Source organism: Dicentrarchus labrax, unplaced genomic scaffold, assembly GCF_905237075.1.
Source record: "Dicentrarchus labrax unplaced genomic scaffold, dlabrax2021, whole genome shotgun sequence".
Classification (NCBI taxonomy): domain Eukaryota; kingdom Metazoa; phylum Chordata; class Actinopteri; family Moronidae; genus Dicentrarchus; species Dicentrarchus labrax.
Window position 1 is genome coordinate 29133892 of NW_026136714.1, and position 25837 is coordinate 29159728.

The window sequence follows — 25837 nt, forward strand, 5'->3', positions numbered from 1 at the left end:
ATCTAACCAACGCTTTCTGCATGGATGGATACCACCAGAGGGAAGATAACAACTAACCATTTAACTTGAATCAACCATCCTTGAACACTGCACTGCAGTATTAGGAGTCACAGCACTCAATGTCACACAAAGCAAACAGATGAAGTCTACTTGATGTTAGTCATACATAGGGTCAGCTCTTTATACACAGCACTTCTCAGCTTTCACCTCAACCATTTATTTGCTTTTATCACAATACTACCCATACTTTAACCAAACTGTAGTTGCCATGCATGGATATTGTAGAAATACAGAAGTCAGTTTTTAAAATGTTGAAAGCTGTGCAGTGCCGTTGGAGACGCACACAGTCTTAAGACTTAAAAGTGCATCTACACACATTGACTTGAAAGAAGTGAATATTTATGCCATCAAATATTTCGAATTTATGTCTACCAATTTGGCATCATCAGTTAATATAGTGCGTAGGAAAGTACCAAAAAAAGTACCCAAATAAATTGTTAGTAATTACTAGTAAGTATGTACCACAGTATGTAAAAGTAAATACCACAAGTTTCATTGTTCTGTCAATACATGGTTTGGTTCCAGTTACATACCCTTATATCAGTGGTTCCCAATCTGGGGGTCGGGACCCCCACTAGGGGTTGCTCTAGCTTCATGGGAGGTCGCAAAGCCTTCCTGATTTTAAGGGGTGCAAGAAAACTGTTTTTTAAAGATATACAGGAGGCCTAAAGCTATGCATTTCAATCAGTTCTGTATAGAAAACTAAATAAAATTATAATTTTGAAAGTTTAGATTATTATTTAGATTATCTGAATTTCAAGGCCCTGAACATAATCTATATTGACAGAGCCTTAACTCTTTGATAAACAGCCTTGGCCTGCATTAGAGAAGTATGCAGTTGAACCCACCACAAAAACAAATAAAACATTTTAACAAATTTACCCCCCGGGGGATCAATAAAGTATTTCTGATTCAGATATTATATCTATAATTTCACTATACTTTTTTCAAATTTAATTTTCAATACAAAGGAAAAGGTTAAAATAATCAAAAATCCTAATTCTTAGGGGTCAGAACCAAACAAACATGCTTTCTGGAGAACAAGATTTGTAGGCCAGGGCATCTCTGCAGCACTACAGTACTCAATTTAAATGCAGTTTGTTACACATTTTACCATTATTAAAGCATTGCAGCTCTTGATTCTGTGATTTGAAATTGAGATTTTGAACATTTAGATAGAAAAGGCTCCCTTAAGGAAAAAGGTTTGGAACCACTGCTTTAGATATACCGAGACAGCTGAGGACAAAAATGTCCATGTTTTGGACTGAGGAGAGCTGAGCAGAAGGAAGCCATGTAAAGGAAGAGCCTAATAACTTGTGTAACGTGTCAAATGTCTTCAGTGACACCAAAAACTAAAAGTCTTGGTCACAGATTGTTATTTTTTATTGGTCACCATGCTTAAGAAGGTGGGTCTTATCTAATGTGATCCTGCTGTCAGAGGACAGAGACAGGACAGCGGAGATATGGACACATGAGAATGAGAGCAAGCAGCTATTGCTGAGAATGTGACAGATGGACCCTGAATTATTTTGTTTTATTTCTGCCTGTGTCTATGCGTTAACTTATATCAGGGGTTCTCATACTGTGGGGCTGGTCCCTCTGGTGAGGCATAGAGCCTCTAGGGCGTATGTCTGTTAGTTGCTGCTACAGTTAGGAGCAGGGACACTGGAAGCCAGTCAGATTTGGGGGTAATTTATACCCTATTTAATAGTAATTAACAACATTTTACATAAATATTAGAATGTTTTAGCAGATAAAATTATAAAAACAAGGCAAAACATCTTCCCTGCCATAAATACCTGTGTACATGTGCATCACCCCCATCCCCTACTTTCAGCCCCCATGACAGGAATTTAGCCAAAATACAGATTTCACCTAAAACACCTTTAAATCCCCACAACCTAACATTAAATAATTTTACCAGTACTACCTGTGCATTGACAGAATACAGTGAATTGAAATAATTTTTTGATTTACAATCTACTGTATTTAGCAAGCAAGCCCAGTTAGCTCTTTGCTTCACTCCCAAATTAGACTACTTACATATCATGAAGTTTACAGGGTTCCCACTCTTTTTTTGATAATAACAGACAGCACTTGCTTACAAGTATAATATATATTATATAAGCTGCGGTTTTGGGCAAATTGACTACAATAATTTACATCTTACATTTTACATTTAATTCACATCAGGTAGGATGTATTTTATTTTACATAACATGCCAGTAAGTTAAAGTGGTAATTGCACATACAATCAACATTGCTGTGCATATATTATCACACGTGTAGAAATAAAATACACACCATAGGTTTACATAGGCGATCTGTGTGAGGACTTAAAATACAAACATTTCCAGGATATTTGGTTATTTTAATCAATTCCCATAACTGGAAAACAAGCCTCTCAATTTCAAGATGTTCCAGGTTTTCCAGGACGTGGGAACTCTGAGTTTAAGGACATACATTAGACCAATAAAAATCAACTGTTGACATATCACTCCCCAGCCATATTGAGTTATTTCAAACAAATAAAGTCAATAAAATATAAACAAGTCAATAAACAATAATTAGAATTAAAAATGTGAAAAGAAATTTCCCTCCTGGTTTGTAGTGTCAGAGTGCATTTTACAATGTGGGATGTCAGTACATCACGCTTTTGAGATAGTTGTGTCATGTGTTAGCTCTACATTCATGTGTTGACAAACCTTAAAGTCATTCAATCCCTTTAACCTTCAGTTCATCTCGAACTCGGCTGAGATAATCAGGGTCTGGGTATCCATAGCTGCAAACACAAGGACAGAAAGTCAGCAACCTCATCTGAACAGTTTCATAGTCACAATTAAAATACAGTGATACTATTGTGCATTATCATATGTACTGCTGATCATTTAGGTCACATAAATAACTTTGTCTTGCCATAAATAGATATTAGCTGTAAAAAGGAAGAATGAATGCATGCCAATTCACTGTACAGCAAAGGAAATCTTTGTTGTGGCAGTTAGATATGAACATGTCAAACACAATTTCACACCCTGCTCAGTGGCTTATTTGGTTAGTGGTATACTGGTTCATGTCTTGAGGTCTTTGCCAATTTAATAACATAAAATAAGAATATTCTATTGCTTTTAAGCTATTAGGAGCCAAAACCATATGGCCAACAAGGCAAACAACTATGTCACTGCAGATCAATGATTGGCATCATTATATATGTATATGTAAAAAATGTAAAAAGCAGAAATAGGTGTTGATGAGTCAGTCTGCCTTCATCAAAGTGGACCGACCTGACATATACAACTACCTTACTGAATCTCATATTCTGACATCTGACACTGTTGTTAAGATGCTGGGGTGAAGCAGAACCGGCGTTTGTGTTTATTAATCAAACTTTTACTACGAGCTGTGAAAAAAAGAAAACGGGTGGGTTTTATTGCCACTTTCTATGTAACTTTATGCTGTTTATAAGGTTAATTTATAGAAGGTAGGGCAGCTCAAATGATGTGAATTATTAAGGTTAAAATACCCTCTGCTCCCCACTGTCAAACCAAACTCAATTCTACAAGCAGTTGTTTAATGGTAGGGCCATATTTTTTCACGGTAAAAACTTTATTTACACCATCACTCTTTATCTACAGACACAATCGCAGATGTCATTGACTCAATAACATCATTAACTAACCTGTGATGAAGTGTTTGCCACAGACGGACACATATTGTTTTACACTTTTTATCCTCTCTGCAGATGGCCTTAAGCTACAGATCTCTTCTTTTACTGTCCTTTGGGGAAGTAAAGAAAATCATAAAAATGGTATTGTTTGATGTGCAAAATGCAATGCAGCAGCTTTTAGGCTATATATTGTTACTGATGCTGCAACGGTTCCTAGTGTTCTGTTGTTTGTGTTGTTTTTACCCTGTAAAAGCACTTTGTAAACCTGTTTTTGAAAGGTGCTATATAAATACAGTTTATTATTATTTCTATTATTAGTAATGGCATTTCAATTCAATTCAATTGCATTTAATGCACATCAATAAAATAAAGGCTAATGTTGACAAAGCAGGAGTCCTTACTGAGTTGGTCCTCCATATACTGAGGTTTTGTGATGAATATCGTTCCATGTGACCATATTGCTCCTGCCACTGGTGGTGGACCGACCAACAGTGAAGATGAGTCTCTGATCAAAGGCTCGTCTCAGCAGTTTCAGGACCTTGTTGCCCTCTGAGGAGTCTGGGAGATAGGCTGTACGGGATGCTCCTTCGTATGGATGACCAGGGTTAGGATGCTCCTCCTGCAGACACACAGCAGAAGTTTCTCTGCTCAAGGATGTGCCCATATTCAAGTGACTGGGGGTTCACAGCTCTTAGGCAACAGTACATTTTATTTGTTACATTTTAAAAGAAGGACAGAACATAAAGGAAACATGTACACAGGGGCGCACTCATACAAAAGCCAGAAACAAGCAATTTCAAGAAACAAAATATGATCTAAAAAGATTTTAAAAAGACAATTATAAAAAATAAACACAAAAAAGAATTCTAAACCCTGTCCTCTAACAATAATAATAATGATAAAAAAAAAACATATGAACAGCACACATAGTTACGTAGAATGGTCTTGTTGATATAATAATGACATAACAACTATTGTGATCAAAAAGACCATTCCAGCATTCATTTAGCACCATTTGCACTGGAACCAGAATTTAAAATTCTCCTCCTCACCTATAAAGCTCTTCATGGTCAGGCCCCTTCATATCTTAAAGAGCTCATAGTACCCTATTACCCCTCTAGAACACTACGTTCTCTGAATGCTGGGCTACTTGTGGTTCCTATACTCTCTAAAAGTAGAACAGGAGCCAGAGCCTTCAGTTACCAAGCTCCTCTCCTGTGGAACCAGCTTCCAGTTGTGGTTCGGGAGGCAGACACCCTCACCACATTTAAGAGTAGGCTTAAGACATTCCTCTTTGATAAAGCTTATAGTTAGGGCTGGATCAGGTGAGTCCTGAACCATCCCTTAGTTATGCTGCTATAGGCCTAGACTATCGGGGGATTTCCCATGGTGCACTGAGCTCCTCTCTTCCTCTCTCTTTCTGCACTCATTCATGTTCCATTAATGCATGTTACTAACTTCACTTCTTCCCCGGAGTTCTTGTGCTTTCTCGTCTCGCAGGTTCTCATGGATCCTGGTGGAGCCTCCTGTCATGGTCCTGCTAGATTGCCATTACCAATACTGTTGTTGCTGTGCACCTGTCTGTCTGTCTGTCTGTCTCTCTCTCTCTCTCTCTCTCTCTCTCTCTCTCTCACCCCAACTGGTCGAGGCAGACGACCACCCACCTAGAGACGAAGGATCTGTCCTAGGTTTCTGCCTTTTAACAGGCAGTTTTTCCTTGCCCTTGTCGCCAAGTGCTTGCTCATGGTGGTACTGTTGGGTCTCTGTAAATAATGTTATAAAGAGTTTGGTCTAGACCTGCTCTATTTGAAAAGTGTCCTGAGATAACTTCTGTTATGAATTGGCGCTATACAAATAAAATTGAATTGAATTGAATTGAATTTAACCAAAAATACATTCTTGCAGCCGCTAATTCCAAACACCAAATTTAAAAAAATAAATAAATAAATAAAATAAAAATAAAAGTTCAATCTGTTGTCTTACCGTTTGGGTGCCGCTTGGAATGTAATAACTGATGATTATTGTTCCATATTTCTCATATCCAGGCAAAGATGAAGCATTTCTGGTAACTTCCATTTTGCCTCCATCAGGTTGTGTCCCCTTCAAAACGCCATACAGCTGTCCACATGTCGGGCACACAGGCTTGTAGTTGAAAGCTGTTTTCAGACAGTCTCTACAGAACGAGTGCTTGCAGTTTAGAGTCTTTTTCTCTGTTGCCACTATTGGCTCCATACAGATTGGACATGGTTCATCCTCAGGTTCTTTGCTGCGTGCAGGTGAAGGACCTGAGGCTCGGCTGCTTTGAGTGCCTGCTGGACTCTTGCTCACTGGACTCTTGCTTGAGATTTGTGAATTTTGTAAAAATAACTCGTTTAATTTAGCAATGTGCACAAAAGACCCAGTCACTGTTACTTTGTTTTTGTTGTGGTGGCTTGGTTTAAAAAGGAGGTGTGGAAACCTCTTCCGCAGGTCTTTGTGGTCATGTGCGCTCACAGAGACAGATGTGACCTGCAGGTCGGAGGCAGTTCTCTGGTAGAATGTGATGAATCGCTGTCTGACAAAGTCAGCATGAACAGGTATGGTGCCTTTGCGTGGTCTAAAAGTCACCCGTACTGTGCTATTGGGTTTATTGTGTACTGTTCTGAGGTCAGGCTGTGTTTCAATGACAAAACTATTCCCTTTAATTCGGTTAAGTTCTTGTTCACACTTTTGCTCAATGTAGGCCATAACAACCCCAGATACATCCACATAGCTGACACGAGTTGAAGCCTGTTCATCTTGCTGACAGATTCGTCCATGTGCAGCAGGACTGGAGTCCCTCGCAGCTGACAATTCGGTTGAAAGCCTCTCCACGTCTTTATAGGTTCCACTCACTTTGTAGCTGGAACCTTTTTTCTCAGGACTGTAAGACTTAAGAATTCTCAGTAATGATCCAGGGTTTTCAAAAACAGCTTCATCAATGGTGATAGTGACGTCTGTGATAAACTGCAACAAGACATGACAGCTGAAGTTAGCTATTAGCTACATAACTCCATCTAAATGCAACATAGAGAGCCTAGCACATAGTACAGGAAAGGAGGAAGTTGACCACAGTTCTGAAAAAAGGGCGGGATTTATGTATTGGCATGAATCTGGCAATACAATTCAATATATTTCAATATGTTGTGATACTGTCAGTAAGGCCATATATTGCAATTTAAAAAAAATATATTCTATGAAAACTTTCATAGTAGATAGATCTGCACTTATATCACAGTCCCTGTAGCATCCAGGGGCGGCAGAGCAGGTCGTCCCCTAATCGGAAGGTTGTTGGTTCGATCCCCAGCTCCTGGTGACACATGTCGAAGTATCCTTGAGCAAGATACTGAACCCCGAATTGCTCCCGATGCCGTGCGTCGGTGTGTGAATGTGTGTGAAAGGGTGAATGTGGCACCTAGTGTAAAAGCGCTTTGAGTGGTCGGAAGACTAGAAAGGCGCTATACAAGTACAGGTCCATTTACCATTTACCATCCAACATCATAGCCTTCATTTTACGATTAAAACACTGTTATCAAGCAGTTGGAGGTTTCAACACAAAAAACTAAGAATCAACACAATATCACAAAACAAAATATAGTGATACAATATTTGCCGATATTTTCTTACACCCCTGCTTGGGGGATCAGGGTCCAAGCAGCTTACGAGCATTTGGATGCTTGTTTCTTATTTAATTGAAGCACTTGAAAGCACATGCATTTATTAGGACAGCAGCACTGGGAGACATGGTTTCTATACACACTTTCTCTCAAGTTAAGGCAGTGACATCATAGATGCCACACTCAGTGTCTGTTTAAATGTAAAATGCTTACAACAGTCAAAATGTTGGTGATACATTTCTGTAACAAATCACTCGTAATTCTGCTGTTTCATGTGTACTGTCAAATATTTTTGTGAAGTTTGATCAAACATTTGGTGAAATAGAAAATGTTGTGCATACAGTACTTATTACAGCAAGACACTTAATATCACTGCAGACTCACTGTTTGACCAATCTGAACACCATTTGAAATGTGATATGGTTGCATTGGAATGAATTCTTATGGAGATATCTATATCTTCATATAATTCATTAAGTTAATTCATTTTGTCAGATTGTCCCTGACAATGAATCAATTCTGATTCACCCATTATCTAAAAGGGTGCCGAAGAACTTTTGTTTATATATATATATATATATATATATATATATATATATATATATATATATATATATATATATATGAACAATACACTAATACAGTACAAGAAACCACACTTTTGATAACATTTTCTTCTTTCTTTCCTCTTTCTTTCCATTTTATTTGTATAGCGCCAATTCATAACAGAAGTTATCTCCGGACACTTCTCAAACAGAGCAGGTCTAGACCGTACTTACAGCGCTAGTACAAAATGATATTATATTATTATATAATTAGATATATTTTTTTGAGATGATATTGTTGTAAACATGTAAATTAAGTTGTAAGAGAACATTTTCTCATTAACTTTTCCAAAAAGTAAATGTAAATGTGTTGATTTATAGTAAAATTTCCAACCTCAACCACACCTAGCAACCTTTCTGACCACAACTTAGTCTCAGCTTCTGTCTGGGTCAGCTCTGTAGGGCGCGTATTAAGACTTTCAAAAATGCTTTACACGACAAGTTTACAATATGAGCTTTGGCTTTTCGTTTTCACGCGACAGACAACATAAAGATGTTGGCGGGCTTTTATTTTGAAGGTTAGACACCGAAACCGGAAGTATTTTTGAATAGTTTTCTGGCCAACTTCTCCCCGTCGAAAATAAAACAAGTTGTTCCTTTTGTGACTGAATCAAACAGATGGAGATCAAATCGCAGCAGTTTCCTCTGTCTTTTTCAGAAAACAACAACAACAACAACAACAACAGTGAAACTATCAGATGGGTCGAACCCAACCTACCGACTGTAAACTATAATGCAGTTTTCACATCTCAAAGCCTGGTTAAAGTCTGTTAAAGGTAAACACATGCAACCTACCTCCATACTGCAGAGCTCCTCTACAACTACAACTACTGTTGTTAGTGTGAACACAGTGACTCTCTGTCTGTCCGTCTGTCCGTCTGCCCGTCTGTTTTCAGCTTTCAGCTTTCACTTTCAGGGTTAGGTCGTCTTCATTGTTCCTCATGTGTCATACAGCGCACCCTGTCGGTGATCCACTGAATAACATCATAATAAGCACACATAATACACACAAAAAGCACTAGTGAAGAGTGACTTTACTGTGCTCTATCCATTTTATGCTACTTTATACTGTTACATTGAAGATGGAAATGTGTTCTCTACTCAGTTTGCTACTTATCCAGACATCTGATGACTAAAACCTTTAACCCAGTTAAAACCTTTAGTAAATCATAAAGAGTGTATCATAAAATAATTGCTAGAACTAGATCAAATATCACTTAATACTGGAGCTTCTGTTGGACGTAGACGACAGAATGTTTGATTTCCCATCATGTTTTATCAATTATATTGGTATTGCTGGTCTTACCAATGGTCTGACCATATATTAGCGGTAGGTATTTTATGCTTTAATTTTGTATATTTTAATTGTTTAAGCTATCTGCCCCAGTGCAGTTAGTTTTACATTTATTTATCTGACTTTATATTTCATAACACATATGTAGCTACAGGTTAAAAACAATCTTTTTACAAATATACAAAGAAGTTAGTGAACATGAAGAAATCAGTTTATAATGGTTGAAGTGATACTACACCACACTTGAACACAGCAACAGATAATATAGGATAAGCTATACTGAAAAACGAGAAATAATGATAAATGAAAAAAGGCACGTAAACAGATGAGGAGCACAAAACAGCAAAGTAAGAGACATTAAAAAAGCAAGGACTTAAATTACTGTCTAAGTATTGCCTTTGCACTTACAAGTATTTATGTGGCATTCACTCCAAATTATCTCAAGGTTTACAGTGTCAGTAACAGAGTAACAGTTATCCGTAAAATAAATAATATCACTGTAAGTAAAAGAAGGTATGTATGCAGGTATGTGTCCGTTTTTAAGGACAACAAATCCTTAACATTCGTATGAACAATTAAAAATATATGGTCTGTTGATTTTCTTTTATACAAAAGTTGCAAAACAATTTCTGAGCCAATATTTGATAAATACTTTGCTCCCTGGTTTGAAGGGGGACTCTCAATCTCAGAGAAACTGTAAATTAAATGTATCCTTCAAATGAAATCATAAGAAGAACATTTCAATTTGAAATTAATAACTGTCACCCATGTAATAAAAAACAGCAGAGCAACTGTTTTATACAAAACTCTTTGGATGATTGGCTAATTTCCAAATCCATAAAATGAAGATCACCTTCCCTTCCAGTTAATTCAAGTCGGGGTCATTTTGAATAACAAATTGAATTTCTACTAAATAATATTATTATTATAACCAAATATCACATACACATATCGGTCTGCTAAATTCCCTCCATTATGGCTAGCACTTAAAAAGGAGTTCTTTATTCTAAATAAATGTATAAGAAAGGTCAAAAACCTTAACCTTAACCTTACCTTAAAAACTGAATATGGTTTAATTGGGGCGGCTGTGGCTCAGAGGCCGGGTCGTTCCTTAATCGGAAGGTTGTGGGTTCGATCCCCGGCTCCTGGTGCCGCATGTTGAAGCAAGATACTGAACCCCAAATTGCTCCTGATGCTGTGCATCGGTGTGTGAATGTGTATGAATGAGTTAGTTTCTGTTCGATGGACTTTACCATCACTGAGTGAATGTTTGTGAAAGGGTGAATGTGGCATGTAGTGTAATAGCGCTTTGAGTGGTCGGAAGACTAGAAAGGTGCTATACAAGAACAAGTACAGGTCCATTTACCATTTAATCTAGTCCCCTGTGAAGCTCATTTAGTTTATTTATAATTATTGTATTGTTTTATTGTTTTTATGTTATACTATTGGTTAAATGTAATTAATCCATGTTGGGGAAAATATGTTTTATATGTACAAAAGTTTGTCATTGTACTCTTTATAAATAAAGTTGGGAAAAACCCACATATGTACAGGGTTAGGGTACTACTGCCATCGTGTGGCACTTGTACATTACTACAAAATATAGTTTGACAGACATTAGCACATACGCCGCAGTGACTGATAACATTTAAAATGAGTAATCCAAAAAATAAAAAAAGTTTTTCCTCAAATCTTTATTGACAATATAAAAAATAAATACATAGGGATACAAGGAAGTTATTAATATAGGCAAACGAATCTTTAAATGAAAACACAAATCTGTTTTTCTTATTTTTGGAGTTAAAATAGTTTTAATGTAATGTTTTCCTATTGATACAGTATATACCAAACAGTACATTTTCCTAGTAAAACATTTCAGAGTCAATGTGCTAGTGTAATGGTATTGCCAGACCAGGTACAGCATTGTTTCTGGATACACTTCACAAAATAAACACAAATATTTTATAAACTTAAGAAGATTACAACTGGGAGGATAATACCTATGTATGATTCTCTTCCTTTACTTTATTGGTAAGGAGATATGTAAGGTTGGTTGAGCGGTGAAGAAACCTTTAGCTCTTCAACAGTCCAAGTTTCTTTATTTTCCTTTTTGTCACAGCCAGATTAATGCAGTGTATTTACAGTGCCGATCAGGTTTGCCCAAGCTGAAGAAAATGTATTAAATAAAACAAAATGTGTTCCACATGTGTTCAGAAAAATGCTGTACCCTCATATCTTAATGACCTCATTTCAATGGATTTGTGCTTAGCTCAGCTGAGGACATTAGTGGGTTAATTTTTAAATATTGTCTTGGTAAGAGTTTTGCCTTATTATAACATGTATGCTTAGTTTTAAAAGTAGATTTTATTAGCTGGAAGTGGTCTGGGGCTCACTGAGCGGCAACGTTATCATGGATGTATGGATGAATATGCAATTGTATAATGACAGACTAAGAGGAATGTGAGTTCAAAGGTCAACATTTAAAACAACACTGAAAATAGATATAACAGATATAGTAATAATATATAGGTATCAAATAAATAAGTGTGTAATTACGAAGATCCATTGTCAGAAAGGGAGTATAATATTCATAGATATGTTTTCATTAGTATATAATCACCTGAAAATAAGAATTATTGTGTTTTCCGTTACTTTAGAATGAGCTGTAGTTTAGTCTTACACACTTTACAGTCCGTTCTCTTTCCCACGTCGTCAAATACAGACAGACAGCAGTGTTCAGTTAGTTTCAATCTGAAGCTTCACTAGATGCCACTAAATCCTACACACTGTTCCTTTAACTTCTGGTTGCCTTTTTACTATTATATTTACATATTATAGTGCTGGAATTTAAATTCATTGCAAAAATAGTCTGCTTCATGGTCTGCTAATTTGCTTAATGAATATGAACTTACGAATGTAATAGTACCTAATGTAAAATATCAGATAGAATGCATACATTACTCATTACTCAGAAGCATATTATGCATATGCACCTGCACACTTGCTTTAGCCACTGGGGGTACTGAAGTTGCAAGCCACGGTGAAGGAGCATTTCTACTGAAAGACAAGTGAACAGCAGTTGTGTGCCCTTCTTCAGTCAACAGTGGGCTCAAAGCTATTTGGGCGGGGGCTGTTAGACATCCTAGGGCCACTGCCGGAAACGGCAGATACAAACAAGTATATCTTAGTTATTGGGGATTGCTTTGCCAAGAGGACAGAGGCCTTACATTGTGTATTCTTAGTTGAGGGAGGGACTGAGGTGATTGTGCATTACAGCAGAGTCAAACATTTTCTCTCCCCTGTACCAGAGGCAAGCAAAGGTGGGGGGGCATGGAGGCAGCAGCTTGACGGGATGCATTGGCGAGCAGCAGGTTCCTGAAAAGGCCCATCAGCTGGTACATCCAGGGCCGGAGAGCGAATCAGTCTCCAGCTTTTCTAAAAAACTGCGATGTTGATATGTTTTATGCATTTTTTTGCAATAACATTGCGGTAGAAAGTGAAGTAGCAAAAAACAAGTAGTGTTTTTATTTCTATAAAAATAAAAAATCGAATGCAACTTGTTCCAGTGAGAATAAAATCACTAGTAGTTTGATAACTAGGGCTCAACATTATACTGCTGTGATTGGTGAAGCTACAAAGATTGGTCAAATATGCAAGATCACGCAGAATGAATTTTTTCAGGGACTGGGTGTGTGACTTATGTGAGCGAACTCTTTACATTCTCACATCACAATATAAACAGTCACCTACCATTTCCTTCCTTCTTTCTTTTCTCCCCAGCCTCAGGCATTGGAGGCATTGAAAATATATAGATTTAAGTATTCAAGACAAAATACCACAAGAAGCAATCACAACTGCATGTTCAACCTTATAACCTATTTTAAAACATAGAATTCACAGCGCTGTCACAGAAATATTGACATTAATTTTCCATAAAATACAACACTAAAGTTAAAACATTACTGTAAAGCTGAGATTTCACAGCAGCAGGTGAAGGCAGCACCCTGCTTACGCTGCTGTGTAAAGGTCTGTCCAGCAGAGGTCAATGAAGCTCTACACACAAACTAATGCTTTCAGACTATCTGTAGATCCATAGAAGTGATGCTTCTGGCCGCCATGTCACCGTCCTGACCAACAGCTGGGTTTTCTACCGAGCACATTCTGTTTACTTCACACCGAGTCTTCTGTGTTTTGTCACAAAGGATCTTTTCATTGATCTTAACCTACAGGGAGCTGGCTGGGTCTTGTCCTGATGCTGTCTCAGCACAGGAGAGAGGGCAGCAGTTAGCTTACATATAACCGATGAGTGGATTTATTCACATTCACTCACCGATGCACAGCATCAGGAGCAATTCGTTGTTCAGTATCTTGCTCAAGGATACTTGGACATGTGGCAGGAGGAGCTAGGGATCGAACTAACAACCTTCCGATTAGTGGACGACTGCCTTTGAGCCACAGCCGCCCCTTTATACATGTTGTGTATATATATTTATTGGATCACACTCCGCAGTGTTTGGACTGACATGTGTGAAGTGAAATTGTCCTATAGCCCAGTTAGTGAAAAGATAAAAAAAGAATAAAATGGAATTTGTATTATTGTTTTATGGTAAATTATTATGAGCAAATGAAACAATTTGTGCGATAAATGAGTCCATTATTGCTGCAATTCAGGAAAGACTTTTAAATAAAAAGAAATAAGGAAATAAACGAAAAAATTAAATAGGCTTAAAATAAATGAATACGATGATTTTTTTTATGAATCTGAATTCCGCCTTTCTCAGTGTTTATAGTCAGATTAATTCCTATATTTTCATATAGCAGGTTCAGATATTAACAACCGGTGGGGGGTGGGGGGCTGTGACCCGAATTTGTGGCGCTGGTGTATCAACCTGTTTTCCGCCCTCAGTCTTCAGATAACACGCAGAGCGCAAGCTTTAACCGCAATGAGAGCATCACGCGGGTCGGATTGACGAGGTTTAGACATCTGCCAGATTCAGGCAACGGAAGATACTTTAGTGCTATTGGAAAAAACAGCACTGAGCGGGGATTAAGTCCAGTTGCTAATCTGATCACAGAAGTCAGATGGAAGCAAAACAAAGCGTCATGGATACAGCGTGGAAAAGATCAATGTGAGAGCGATTTAAGACAATTTAAATTCAAATGTGTAGAAGTATAGTGTTGTGAATGGCCTTTATCAGCCCTGCAGTCGGTGGCTGATACTGTCACAGCTCTCTGATCTGAAGGTCAAACTGAGTCTCGCCCCTGTTCGATGAAAAACACATATGTTTTTGTCGTATGTACTCCTGTATGTATGAGAATATTCTCAGACCTGTCAGGCTCCTCTGAAAACACCAGGGGCGGATCTAGAGAAATATTCATGGGGTGTTCAGAGGGTGACATGGAGACTTTAAGGGGTGACAGAAATATCTGCTGATTTAATCACAACAATCCCATATACCAATAATTCCTTTAAAAAGCACCCAAATGAAGATATCTGAACTCAAAACATTACATTATTACATTATACACTTCTTTAGACATTTTCATTTTTACATATACATCTTTTTTCATTAAACCTAAAACAAACTAAATCACTGTGTTTAAAACATGGCCATAACAGATCATTACAATATATGTGTTAATTTTTTAGGAAGTTTAAAAAATATCTATTTTAAATTAATATGTTAAATTTGACAGAATTTGACACCAAACTGGGGTGGCTTGGCATTTTTTTGCCACCCCTCTAGATCCGCTCCTGGAAAACACACAGAAAATTACACTCATCAAGCTTAAAAGAGGCATATCTACCGGGTGATCTGATGCTGCTTTGGGCAGCAAATGGAAAAGTAGGGCACAATAAATATGAATGTGAACTGCATACAAATGAAATAAATAAACAAATATGAATTATACAGTGTACATACTGTACAGTTGTATATGGTGTCTCTTATTAAGATACCATGTTTCATTAAAATGTACAATTTGCATTTAACTAGAATATATCAGTGTTAGATATAATTAAAATACAATTTGATTATTTATGCCAAACATGATTTTAAATTTTTACCATGTGATTTGGAGTGTTTCTGCTTTCTGTCAGTAATGAATAATGAATAATGAAATGCACTAATAATTACTGTAATAGTCATTCCATAGCCTACTCAATTGAATAAAGCCTATTTTAGACTTTATCAGACTCTATTGGTCTGTGGTCTCTCTGTCAGGAGCTTCAAAATATTCTACAGTTCTACTTTACAATGTTGATTTATTATTTACTGCTTCCCTCCTTCTTATCATACCTCTGGTGGTTGCTGTGTTTTTCAGGCTTTGGCTCCTGCTAAGTGGATTTGTACATTGTTTCATTTAATTCAACAATCATTTGCTTTTGTGTGGTCTTTTTTGTAATTTGAAGTTGTTGTACTTGTTCTGTATAGTTACTGGACCTTCCTCATTATTGGTCAGGGCATCTTTTCTTGAAACAATCTTGGTGCCGGTGTAATTCTCTGGGCTACAATCCTCTGAGCCTTAAGATGCTTTTGGAGAACACACCATTAGTGTGAGAGAGAATTCACAGGTAACTAAACTGGTTAAATAAACAAAATGAAAATTCTCATGTAGTTTATTATAACAATGGATGACTTTTTTTCTTTTTTCCTTTTGGTAAGCCACATTAAAACACATGCCACAAATAGCCACATACAGAATATAATGGATCTGCTGAAACAAATTCCCCAACACAAACAAATCCAAAAAGAAAATAGTCAAAACAATAAACTTGGAACCACATAGTTTTATCTTTTTGATATTTTTGAACTCAAGATACAAAGGGACTGACACAAAGAATAAAAACAGATACAACCTCAGCCATTGATACTGTCATATTTAAAACAAGATTAGAATCACTGACTCAGTGTTTGACTCTCATGCCTGGTCATACACATTTACTTAAATGACAAATTTGGGTGGTTTTTTTAACCATATAAATTCTACATTAATTAGGTTTACAGGTTATATATTTCTCAGCTGATGATTGTCTAGCCAACAGCTTGTGTATTTAAAGCCCTCTCAATCAGTTTGAGAGTTGCAGTAGTACTACACTGCGCCTTTAAATTAGAACCCAGCACATATATCAGTATACATATCAGCAGACATATCAGTATCACCGTATATGTTATTTGATAAGCGACACTATGAAAACAGTTTTGTTCTGGTATATAATGCAGGAAAAAAAAATGTGTGTATTGGTGTCACTGCAAAGTTTACCCAGCAGATGGCGCTGTGATTTTACAATACTGTGGCAAGCGCCACATAGTAACGGCCTGGACACGCTGCCCACGTCTGCAGCACCAATGTTAACAGCAAAAATAAAATGAAAAGGGTCTGTCGATAGTCTTGTCGACATTATACCAGCAACATATACACGTTTCACTAAAGTTTAAATTACTATATCTGTAGAACATGTCACAGACATCAACATATATAAAGATGGACGACATGCAGTGCTCCAAAAGTGAAGCCAAAACATCTCGATCACCCTCCGGTGGTTGACTGCAGTATAGATCATAAAGACTGCAGCCTCCATATTAACAGATGGGACATGGGGCAAACTACAATATAAATATTAGCCGATGGGAAATGGACCAAACTAAAAAAGCGAAGTAAACGTCAAATACATTTTTCCCAAATAATGGTTTCTGGCATGTATGTTCAAGTGTTATTTTTTTCTGATAAATTTGGTTATTAGATAAATTTGGTTATTAGTTATTAGTTGTTTGAAGCTATAAAAAGGGATTATCACATCATGATTGACAGCTGAGCCCTGCTTGCGATTGAGTCAGCCGGGCGTATGGGCAGCGCCAACCCCGATCACTGCTGCGCAGACTCTGGCTCCAAGTGGCGAAAGATGGCAGTGGCTGGCATCCGGGATATTCTGGCTTCATTTTTGCACAGTAGGAAAAAGTGCAGACACAAAGTACATCTTTTATATGTTTATGGTCACAGACATTAAAAAATGTAAATGTTTTTCTTAGATTAACAGCTCTATAGTGTTTCGGTCGACAGAATCCATTCATTTGTTAACAAGGCTTTTATTGTATTGTGTTTATCAAGGCAAAGTCAATGTAAAAAGAGAGGGTGGATATCATAGGCGTGCGAGCCGCAGCAGTTCAGCGATGCAGCCGTAACGCACTTCTCACGCCGGCTTTGAGAGGAAGTAGCTCTCAGCAATGTCAACAAGAATTGGTTGACAATGTTAATGTGGCATAGTTGTATCAGTGCACAATCCCCATAGGTCTCAAAAATCCCATATCAGTTGGGCTGTACTTTAAATGTTCTTTTGTGTCTCATTAAACTCTCCACACTAACAATATGTCAAGGTTTTATTAGGTATTTATATATTTGAAAGAAAACATATCTATAACTCCTTCTCATGTCCAATCTTAAACATGCTGCCTTTCATAAGCAAATATCTTAATTAACAATTAGAGAATACTGTATTTACCAATATTCTTATATTATGCTAATGATATTATCATGCTTGCAATCATGTAACAATAGTTCTTTTCTTTTTTGTCAGTAGTAACATAGACAGGCTGACTAATAGGCTGCTGTTTGTTGCTGCAGGCAGCAGCCATTATTCTGAAGTGTGGCTGTGCTCTTTCACTTAGAGCTGCTCATTAACTCATATTCATAGAGCACTAATTGATGTTGTATGAGTATTTGTTTGCAGTGTGGGCCACATGAGTGCTTATGCGTGTTTTTCAAACTTGGTGCCCTCCTACCGACCCACACAGCAATGCTAGAATCACAAATTAGAAGGTGACATGTTTATGGCAGAGGGTGATTCCAGAACTGCTGTGTGACACGGAGCTCACCACCTGCTGAACTGAAACACTGAAAGCCCTGTACAGTACATACTGAACAAATGGACCATCCGTACTTGTAGAGAGATATAATCCTCTATAACCAAATGCTTTAACCGACTCCAGTGGTGTAATCAGTGGTGTATACAGTATTTATCACATTTAGTTATCCCTTTTTGCTGTCACAAATATTATCATAAATTTAAATGGATTGTTAATCATTTCTATTGTTAAAGGTACAGTGCGTAACATGTAGGAGGATCTATTAATCACCTGAAAATAAGAATTGTTGTGTTTTTGTTACTTTAGAATGAGCCATTCTTATCTACAAAGGGAGTCCACAATGTTGAACCGCCATGTTTCTAAAGTAGCCCAGAACAGACATACCGAACACTAGCTCTAGGTGGGGCCTTGTGAGTTTTGTGGCCACTGTAGTTTCCCCAAAACGCTTGTTTGAGTCAATGGGTTTTAGTTGGTTGCAATCTGCAATCTCAACCACTATATACCACTAAATCCACTCACTGGTCCTTTAAAAGGAAGAAAAAATTCATTTTGGGAAATATCAGAAAGGCTCATTTTGCTCTCAGTGGCTGCAGGGGGTGTGTTAGTGTTTGTGCAGCTTGCAGGCTGAGCCCCAGAAGTAACTAGAGTGAAAAAGTGCACAAGCTTGTAATGTAGCGTGTTTTTTTGCAATGTTGAGGGCCGCACCAGCATTTAATCAGACCAAAGAGATACTTGTCAAAAATAGACCTGCCACATATACTCTCTGGAGCAGAGTGGAAATACAAAACTGAAAGGTATTGTAAACACGCCCGGTGGATTTTTGTCATGACAGGGGTCCAGTTGCAACGTTGCAGACCTTACAAATTACGAACTATGAACCATGAAGTTACTGTGGTTGACGAAGACCACAGACCATAGCAGATCAAGAATAATTGAAAATATTATTAAAGACAGAACTATTAACACCCCCTCATGAATTGGCGCTATACAAATAAAATTGAATTGAATTGTATTGAACTGAAATTGAGCAAAGAAATAAAATGAATGTGTTTGAGGCACAAAAGTATATAACAAACAATGTGGTCTTATCAGTAAATGGATACAAACAACATTGTCTCCTACTGTTGCTGTGCTTGGCTATGGTGGTAGGTGGTAGGTTGGCCATAGTGTAATCCAAAGAACACAAGTGACAGTGTTCATTGATGGGAAACAGTTGAAAGTTGACTCTCTCAGTAATTCAGAGTGAAGCTCAAAATTTTTGCTTCACTAAAGAGACCGTATAACACTGATTGCAGTTTTCATGGTATCTCCATGGTGATGCAGCTGTGTTGTGTGTGGCAGTCACCACCAGACTATTCAATTTCTTTATTTTATTCAATTTATTTTTTTTTGTTTAGCACTAATTCATTGCCTGATCATTAAGAGCTTTGTAGGTGAGAAGGAGGATTTGAAATTATATTCAGAATTTTACAGGGACCCAGTTGAAGGACATTTCCTGATCAAAGATAACTCCAAGATTCCTGACGGTGGTGTGGAGGCCAAGGTAATACCATCTAGAGTAACTATATCTTTAGATAATGAGTTACTGAGATGTTTGGGGCCAAGTACAAGAACTTCAGTTTTGAGTTTAACATCAGAAAATTGCAGGTCACCCAGGTTTTTATGTCCTTAAAGCTTTCTCATAATTTAGCTAATTGATTAATTTCATCAGGGTTGAGCGATAGTTATAACTGGGTATCATCTGCATAACAGTGAAAGTTAATGGAGTGATAATTTATGTAACTACACTTACTGCACTCTTCCTTGGTTCTAGGTTGGATTTTGTAGTTACTGCAATTACTATATCTTGTTTTCTCTAAGATAGAGCAAGACTAAACTTGGAACATTTGTCAACTCAAGACTGCCAAGTCATAACAGAAGAGCAGCGGCAGTGGATATATCAGAAGATTTGGGAAATGATCACCTGGGAAGAACGTTGGTTATACGTCACCACTTTGGTCACAAAGGTTAACATAAAGGCAAAAGAAAGTTGCTGAGGGATCCCGACACAATTCATCATTGTCCTACCAACTGAAGCTCCAAGATGGAAGAAGTCTGTATGCAAGGCACTTTTTCCCTCCACACTTGGTCTCCTAAAACAACCATTACACAGTGGCTGAACAAAGACACCATTGAACATAAAGAACAAGCGGCAGGGCCGCCGTCTAAATCTGGACACAAGAGTGGCAAGCATGCAAAGCTTGAAACTGATGTCAAGGATTTCTTTAAGGACTGGTTGAGGGACCTGTCCACTGTTGATTCACACTACTGCAGAAGCACAGAGACCTACAAAGAAAAGAAGTTCCTTCACCCAAGTACAACCATCTCCCAACTACATTGTGAATATCAATAGGCAGCTGCAACTGCTGGAGTGAGGGCCGTTGGAAAACGATATTTCAAAGATGTGTTCCATAAAGAGAACTATTCTGTATTCATTCCAGGAAAAGATCAGTGTGATGTTTGTGTTTCATTCAAGCATGGGAATATCAGTAAGGCCGAATATGATGCACAGGTCACCCAAAAAGATGAAGCGAGGCAAGAGAAATCCCGTGACAAGGATTCTGCGAATAATGAGAAGTCAGTTTGGACAATGGACTAGCTGTGCTGCTGTGTCCAACAACCCAAGCCAACAGCCTTGTATTTGTATTAAATAACAAAACTGCAGGTCCATAACTTTACCCTCTTCGACTTGAGATCAAAGGAAGGGTACTGCTACATTTGTGACGAATCGGAGGGTGACCTGAGTAGGTGTGTTTTGAAGGTGTGATCAAAGACCATCATGAACTCAAACTCAGTGTGAAGCGACGGTTGTGGTTATCAGAACCGCAATGCATTCTCTGGGCTTGCAAGGAAATACTAATAACACAGAAATACCTTGTTGCAGGGCACACACAAATGGAGTGTGACAGCATGCATAGTACTACTCACCATGCTTAACTTGTGGGCTCTTCAGTTCACTTCTTTGACAATTTGCCATATTAATAGGCATCAGTCAACAACCCAGCAAAGACGAGCTGGAAGGAGAAGGGAGGAGATGCACATGCCTCCTCAGCATTATGTCTAGTTAGTTTGTAAGTTATGCTTTATTGTTGACAGAGTTGAAGGTTTAAAATTGCTTGTCAGAATGGCATGTTCAAAAAATAATTTATTAGGGACCGAGCCAGCGACCGCTGGAGGTCCCTATTGTTTTTGCTCGATTTCTTACCTATTATTATTTTTAGGCCACTTCGACTGCGTTTTTGCCCCACTCAATTTTATTTGGCAAAGTGGTCAGGCCTCGTAAAATTGTTTTCTATGTGTCACTTTCAGGTAGGCCGCTGGGTGGCGCTATTATCATAAAAAGTGCGTTTAGGCTAATAACTTCTGCATAGTTTGTTGCACATTCAAAAACCTTGTATCCACGCGTTCGGTGAATGGAGCTGAATCTTCCTATATAGGCCCCGCCCACTTCCGTATTTGAACGAACTCCTCCTAGGGAATTTATCAGATCAACTTAAAATTTAATCAGCACAATCTATCTACATTCATGATTAAAATTTGTGCTATTTACGACATTCCGTCTAACGGCGTGACCTTGGCGTGAATTTCGACCATTCACCATGAACAGATTGTACACTGAAGTTGAGTATTATGTCCAATCTCCACTAAACTTCACATATTTTGTAACAGTCCTAGCCTGAACACATCCTCACAACTTCAGTGTACATTATCTGAGCTCAACAAAACTTCATGTTTGATAAGAGTCCTGCCCTGAACACGTCTACATGACAATATTCAGACATAGTGATAGCGCCACCTACTGGCAACAGGAAGTAAGCGCTGCGTGGCGATTTTGAGCTGATTTACGTGAGATTTACTTGTCGTGGTCCGCACGTGTTACGACCGCAGCACGCCGCGAGTTGCGTGGAGTGCGAGGTCCCGCCCAACGCTGCTTGCAGCTTTAATTCCTCTTATGATACATAATTGACATACATTGTTATTAGTATGTCAGTAGTGATCTATTGTCACAACATTTGAGTGAATTATTTGTATTTATTTATATTTATTGGTCTAAGCACAGAACCTGTGGAACTTAATGACTAACTTTAGTGTGCATGGAGGATTCCTGTACAAACTAAGATTGAGCTGATGAATATGTAGCCCGTGGAATTAGATGCCACATAGGACACATTTACTTCTGGGGTTCGTTTGGCTGCAAGTTTATTGCTGACATAAATTGGAACAGGTCACTTTTAACAGTGTCACAGTTTCAGGCAGCTTTGTACCAAATTAATGGCTACAGAATTGCCAAAATACAAAATAAACAAAATACAGAAAGTACTGAAAATACGCCAGTGGCATATGGCTAATGACAGACAACAGAAAATACATCCTGTCAAATAAATATGTTGCATCACCAAGCTCACAAAAGGTTACAAGGAGGGTACAATACGTTTTTACAGGACACTTACATTCTCCTTTGTTTCTGCAAACCAACGTGGACCTTCACAGGAATTGCACAAGTTAAACCAGTCACTCAGTCACCTTTAAACAGAATTAAATAAAACGTTAACCAGTGCATTTCTCTAATGACAAAGCACAAACATAGTGAGATTTTATTCACTCGGACATTAGCATGCACATTAGCAACACAGTTGTCGTGGACACGCGCTCAAAACGGCAGGACACAAACTCCAACAGCGCATAAAACAAACCATCTTGTTCAAATATCGATCAATAATGTTTTTGACATGTTTATACATGGATATTTTACAAAAAATATGTCCAGTTACCTACTAATTCACAGGACAGCCCGCGACACTGCTCTCCACGCTATCTCCACATTGTTTACACGTAAAACAGGAAGAGAGACCATTATGCACCTGGCGCAGTAACAATAACATTACTCAGTACTGCCGCCTTGTGACCATAATCTGCAACAACACCATAACCTGTGCCAATGCACTTACACTCTAACTCAACTTGTCCTCACATTTAGAGGATGTTACACACAAAATGAAAGAACAAAAAAACATATATTGACATTTATGAACCCTGAGAACTACATTTAGTGGGAAATCTCATTTACCACCCGGCTACAAATATGACTTAGTGTGGTTCCTTTAATGCCAGTTCGAAGCTCAAGTCTCTGTAATAGAACATGATGGTCAATGGTGTCAAATGCAGCCATAAGATCTAACATGACAAGTACAGAGTCTGATGCAATTAAAAGGTTGTTAATAACTTTCACCAGTGCTCTCTCTGTGCTGTGATGTACCCTAAATCCTGACTGGAAATCCTCAAATAAGCTGATGTTATGTAGAACGTCACACAACTGTTTGGCGACAACTTTCTCAAGAATCTTAGAGAGAAAGGGGAGGTTAGAAATGGATCTATAGTTGGCTAAAACCCCTGTGTCTAGAGTGTGCTTTATAAGAGGGGGTTTAATTACTGCTATTGTAAAGGACTGTGGTACATAGTCTGATGATAAAGACATATTGATCATTTCTAGTAAAGAAGAGCCAACTAAGGGTAAGACTTCTTCTAGCTGCCTAGTTGGGATGGGGTCTAAGAGACAGAATAAATGATTGAAGTTAATTGATGAAGATCAATTGCAGAAAAGCAGTCTAAATATATATCTGGGGGCAGGCAGTGATTCATTTAGTCTCTAATAGTAATAATTTTATCATTAAAGAAGCTCACTAAGCTGTTGCTGCTGAGGGTTATAGGAATACATGGTTCAATAGAGCTGTGACTCTCTGTCAGCCTGGCTACAGTGCTGAAAAGAAATCTGGGGTTGTTCTTATTATCTCCTATTAATGATAAATAATAGGCTGCTCTGGCATCACGGAGGGCCTATCTATATGTTTTATGACTATCTTGCCAGATTAAATAGCACTACATAGACAAATCTTTTAATTTTACCTTGTATATCATTGTAACACCATAACATAATTCAAAGTGGACAGCAACAAAATAAAACTCACCAAAACTGTCTTTGTTAGTCCTTCCACTGTTCCAACAATCACCTACTCTGGTTTGGTAGAAATAAATCCTTAATATACCAATATAGATGAGAAAACAAACAGCTGTTTCAGTTGCTCTCCTCAAAGATTACAATTGCACCGGCCATATAATCAGAGCACAAAGCAGCTTGGGAAGCAACACACACAGAGAGTGTGTCATTCTCTGGTCAGGGCACCATAACTCCACTACATATATATCTTTTCATAGCAAATTGTTGTTTGCTGCTATATTAATGTTCTAAATCTCATATATAATATTTAAGTTGATGGAGTTTATGTTCAGCAGAACCGTGCATGAGGTTTTGAAACATCCTCTAAAACAGCTTAGTTGGTATTCACATATGTTGACAAATGTGCTTGCTACATGACTTGATCTTGAAGGATTTGCTCTGCTTACTAAAGACTGAAGAATGATTTCTTCAGGAATAAAGAACACCTCATATTCTCTGTCCATTGATGACCTTTTATTAGCTGGCACTAAATCAGGCTCAGAGACATAACCATCACAACCAGGGTCAACATCAGACTCCACACTCAACACTGGTGTTGGATATACAGATGGATGGAAACATAGATGAACAGAATTATGGCTGAAGACAGTTCTCTTCTTCAATTCAATTCAATTCAGTTTTATTTGTATAGCGCCAATTCATAACAGAAGTTATCTCAGGACACTTTTCAAATAGAGCAGGTCTAGACTGAACTCCTTATAGCATTTTTTACAGAGACCCAACAGTTTCCACCATGAGCAAGCACTTGGCGAAGGCAGCAAGAAAAACTTCTTTTTAAGAGGCAGAAACACCAGACAGAACCTTCGGCTCTAGTTGGGTGGTCGTCTGCCTCGACCAGTTGGGGTGAGAGAGAGAGAGAGAGAGAGACACAGAGAGAGAGACAGACAGTGAGATATGTTGCCCAGGATGCTAGCCAACTTGGACAGCATCCTCCTCTCCATCACTGCCTCCAGAATCCAGCTCAACTTCTCACACACCACTGAACCCATCCTATTTCAATATTTCTTGTAGGCTGTTTTGCTCTACTTCTTGTTTTGCTGGATGTTTCTGGATCTTCATCCACCCAACTGTGGTTTTCCTTTCTACGTTTGAGCTTCTCTCTTAATTTTTTTAAGAAGACCCTATTTTTGCTCTGATGAGTGTGTGACACTTGCAAAAACAGCATTCCTATCTCCACATGATGGAAGATAATTTGTCAGTTAAACATCTTTCATTAGCAGGATGACCTGCAAAACTGTCAATCTGTGAATAGGAGAGAGAAATGTATTAATTTAGATGTAAGTAGAGCAGTGTTGGGCAAGTTACTCAGGAATTGTAAGTTTTACTTTAGTTTTTTTACTTCTTATTCCTTCAAAAAGTAATAATATTACTATACTTATTACTTGGCATTAAAAGGAATTAGTTACGCTACGTTACTATATTACTTTCACTACCCCCTGTCTGCCTGTTACAAAAAAAAGTGACAACCTGTTTAGCCAGCTCATTTCAGAATTGAATCCACTTTATTGGAACAACAATTAACCTTAGAAGTCAACAATCAGCCAGACTGAAAACACTGCAGCCTCTGACTTCTGAAGTCTCTCCCGACTTATTAGCAAATATGATTCCTCATATCCATAACAGCAGCAAGGAGTCATTTATGGTTTTACCAAACATAATG

General features: G+C 37.9%; 1 protein-coding gene across 2 annotated transcripts; it reads right to left on the bottom strand.

Moving 5' to 3' along the window:
• Nucleotides 1-1736: 1736 nt before the first annotated feature.
• si:dkey-3h3.3 (uncharacterized protein LOC100144568 homolog) lies at nt 1737-8917 on the bottom strand. 2 transcript variants are annotated; one of them, XM_051422348.1, is made up of 4 exons: nt 8760-8917; nt 5708-6709; nt 4126-4343; nt 1737-2842 (listed from the first exon to the last, which is right to left on the bottom strand). In XM_051422348.1, exons 1-4 carry the CDS (start codon nt 8763-8765, stop codon nt 2773-2775), a joined length of 1296 nt encoding a protein of 431 aa, XP_051278308.1. In that variant the 5' UTR covers nt 8766-8917; the 3' UTR covers nt 1737-2772. The 2 variants fall into 2 exon arrangements, with proteins under 2 accessions (XP_051278308.1, XP_051278309.1); XM_051422349.1 differs by lacking the exon at nt 5708-6709 and having other exon boundaries at nt 8760-8894.
• Between the last annotated feature and the right edge of the window lie 16920 nt (nt 8918-25837).

Coding starts and splice junctions, on each gene's coding strand:
- si:dkey-3h3.3 (XM_051422348.1), bottom strand. Junction 4,344..5,707: donor TTCCAAGCGGCACCCAAACG/GTAAGACAACAG, acceptor GTGTGTCTGCAG/GAGGAGCATCCTAACCCTGG. Junction 2,843..4,125: donor GTATATGGAGGACCAACTCA/GTAAGGACTCCT, acceptor TTGTGTTTGCAG/CTATGGATACCCAGACCCTG.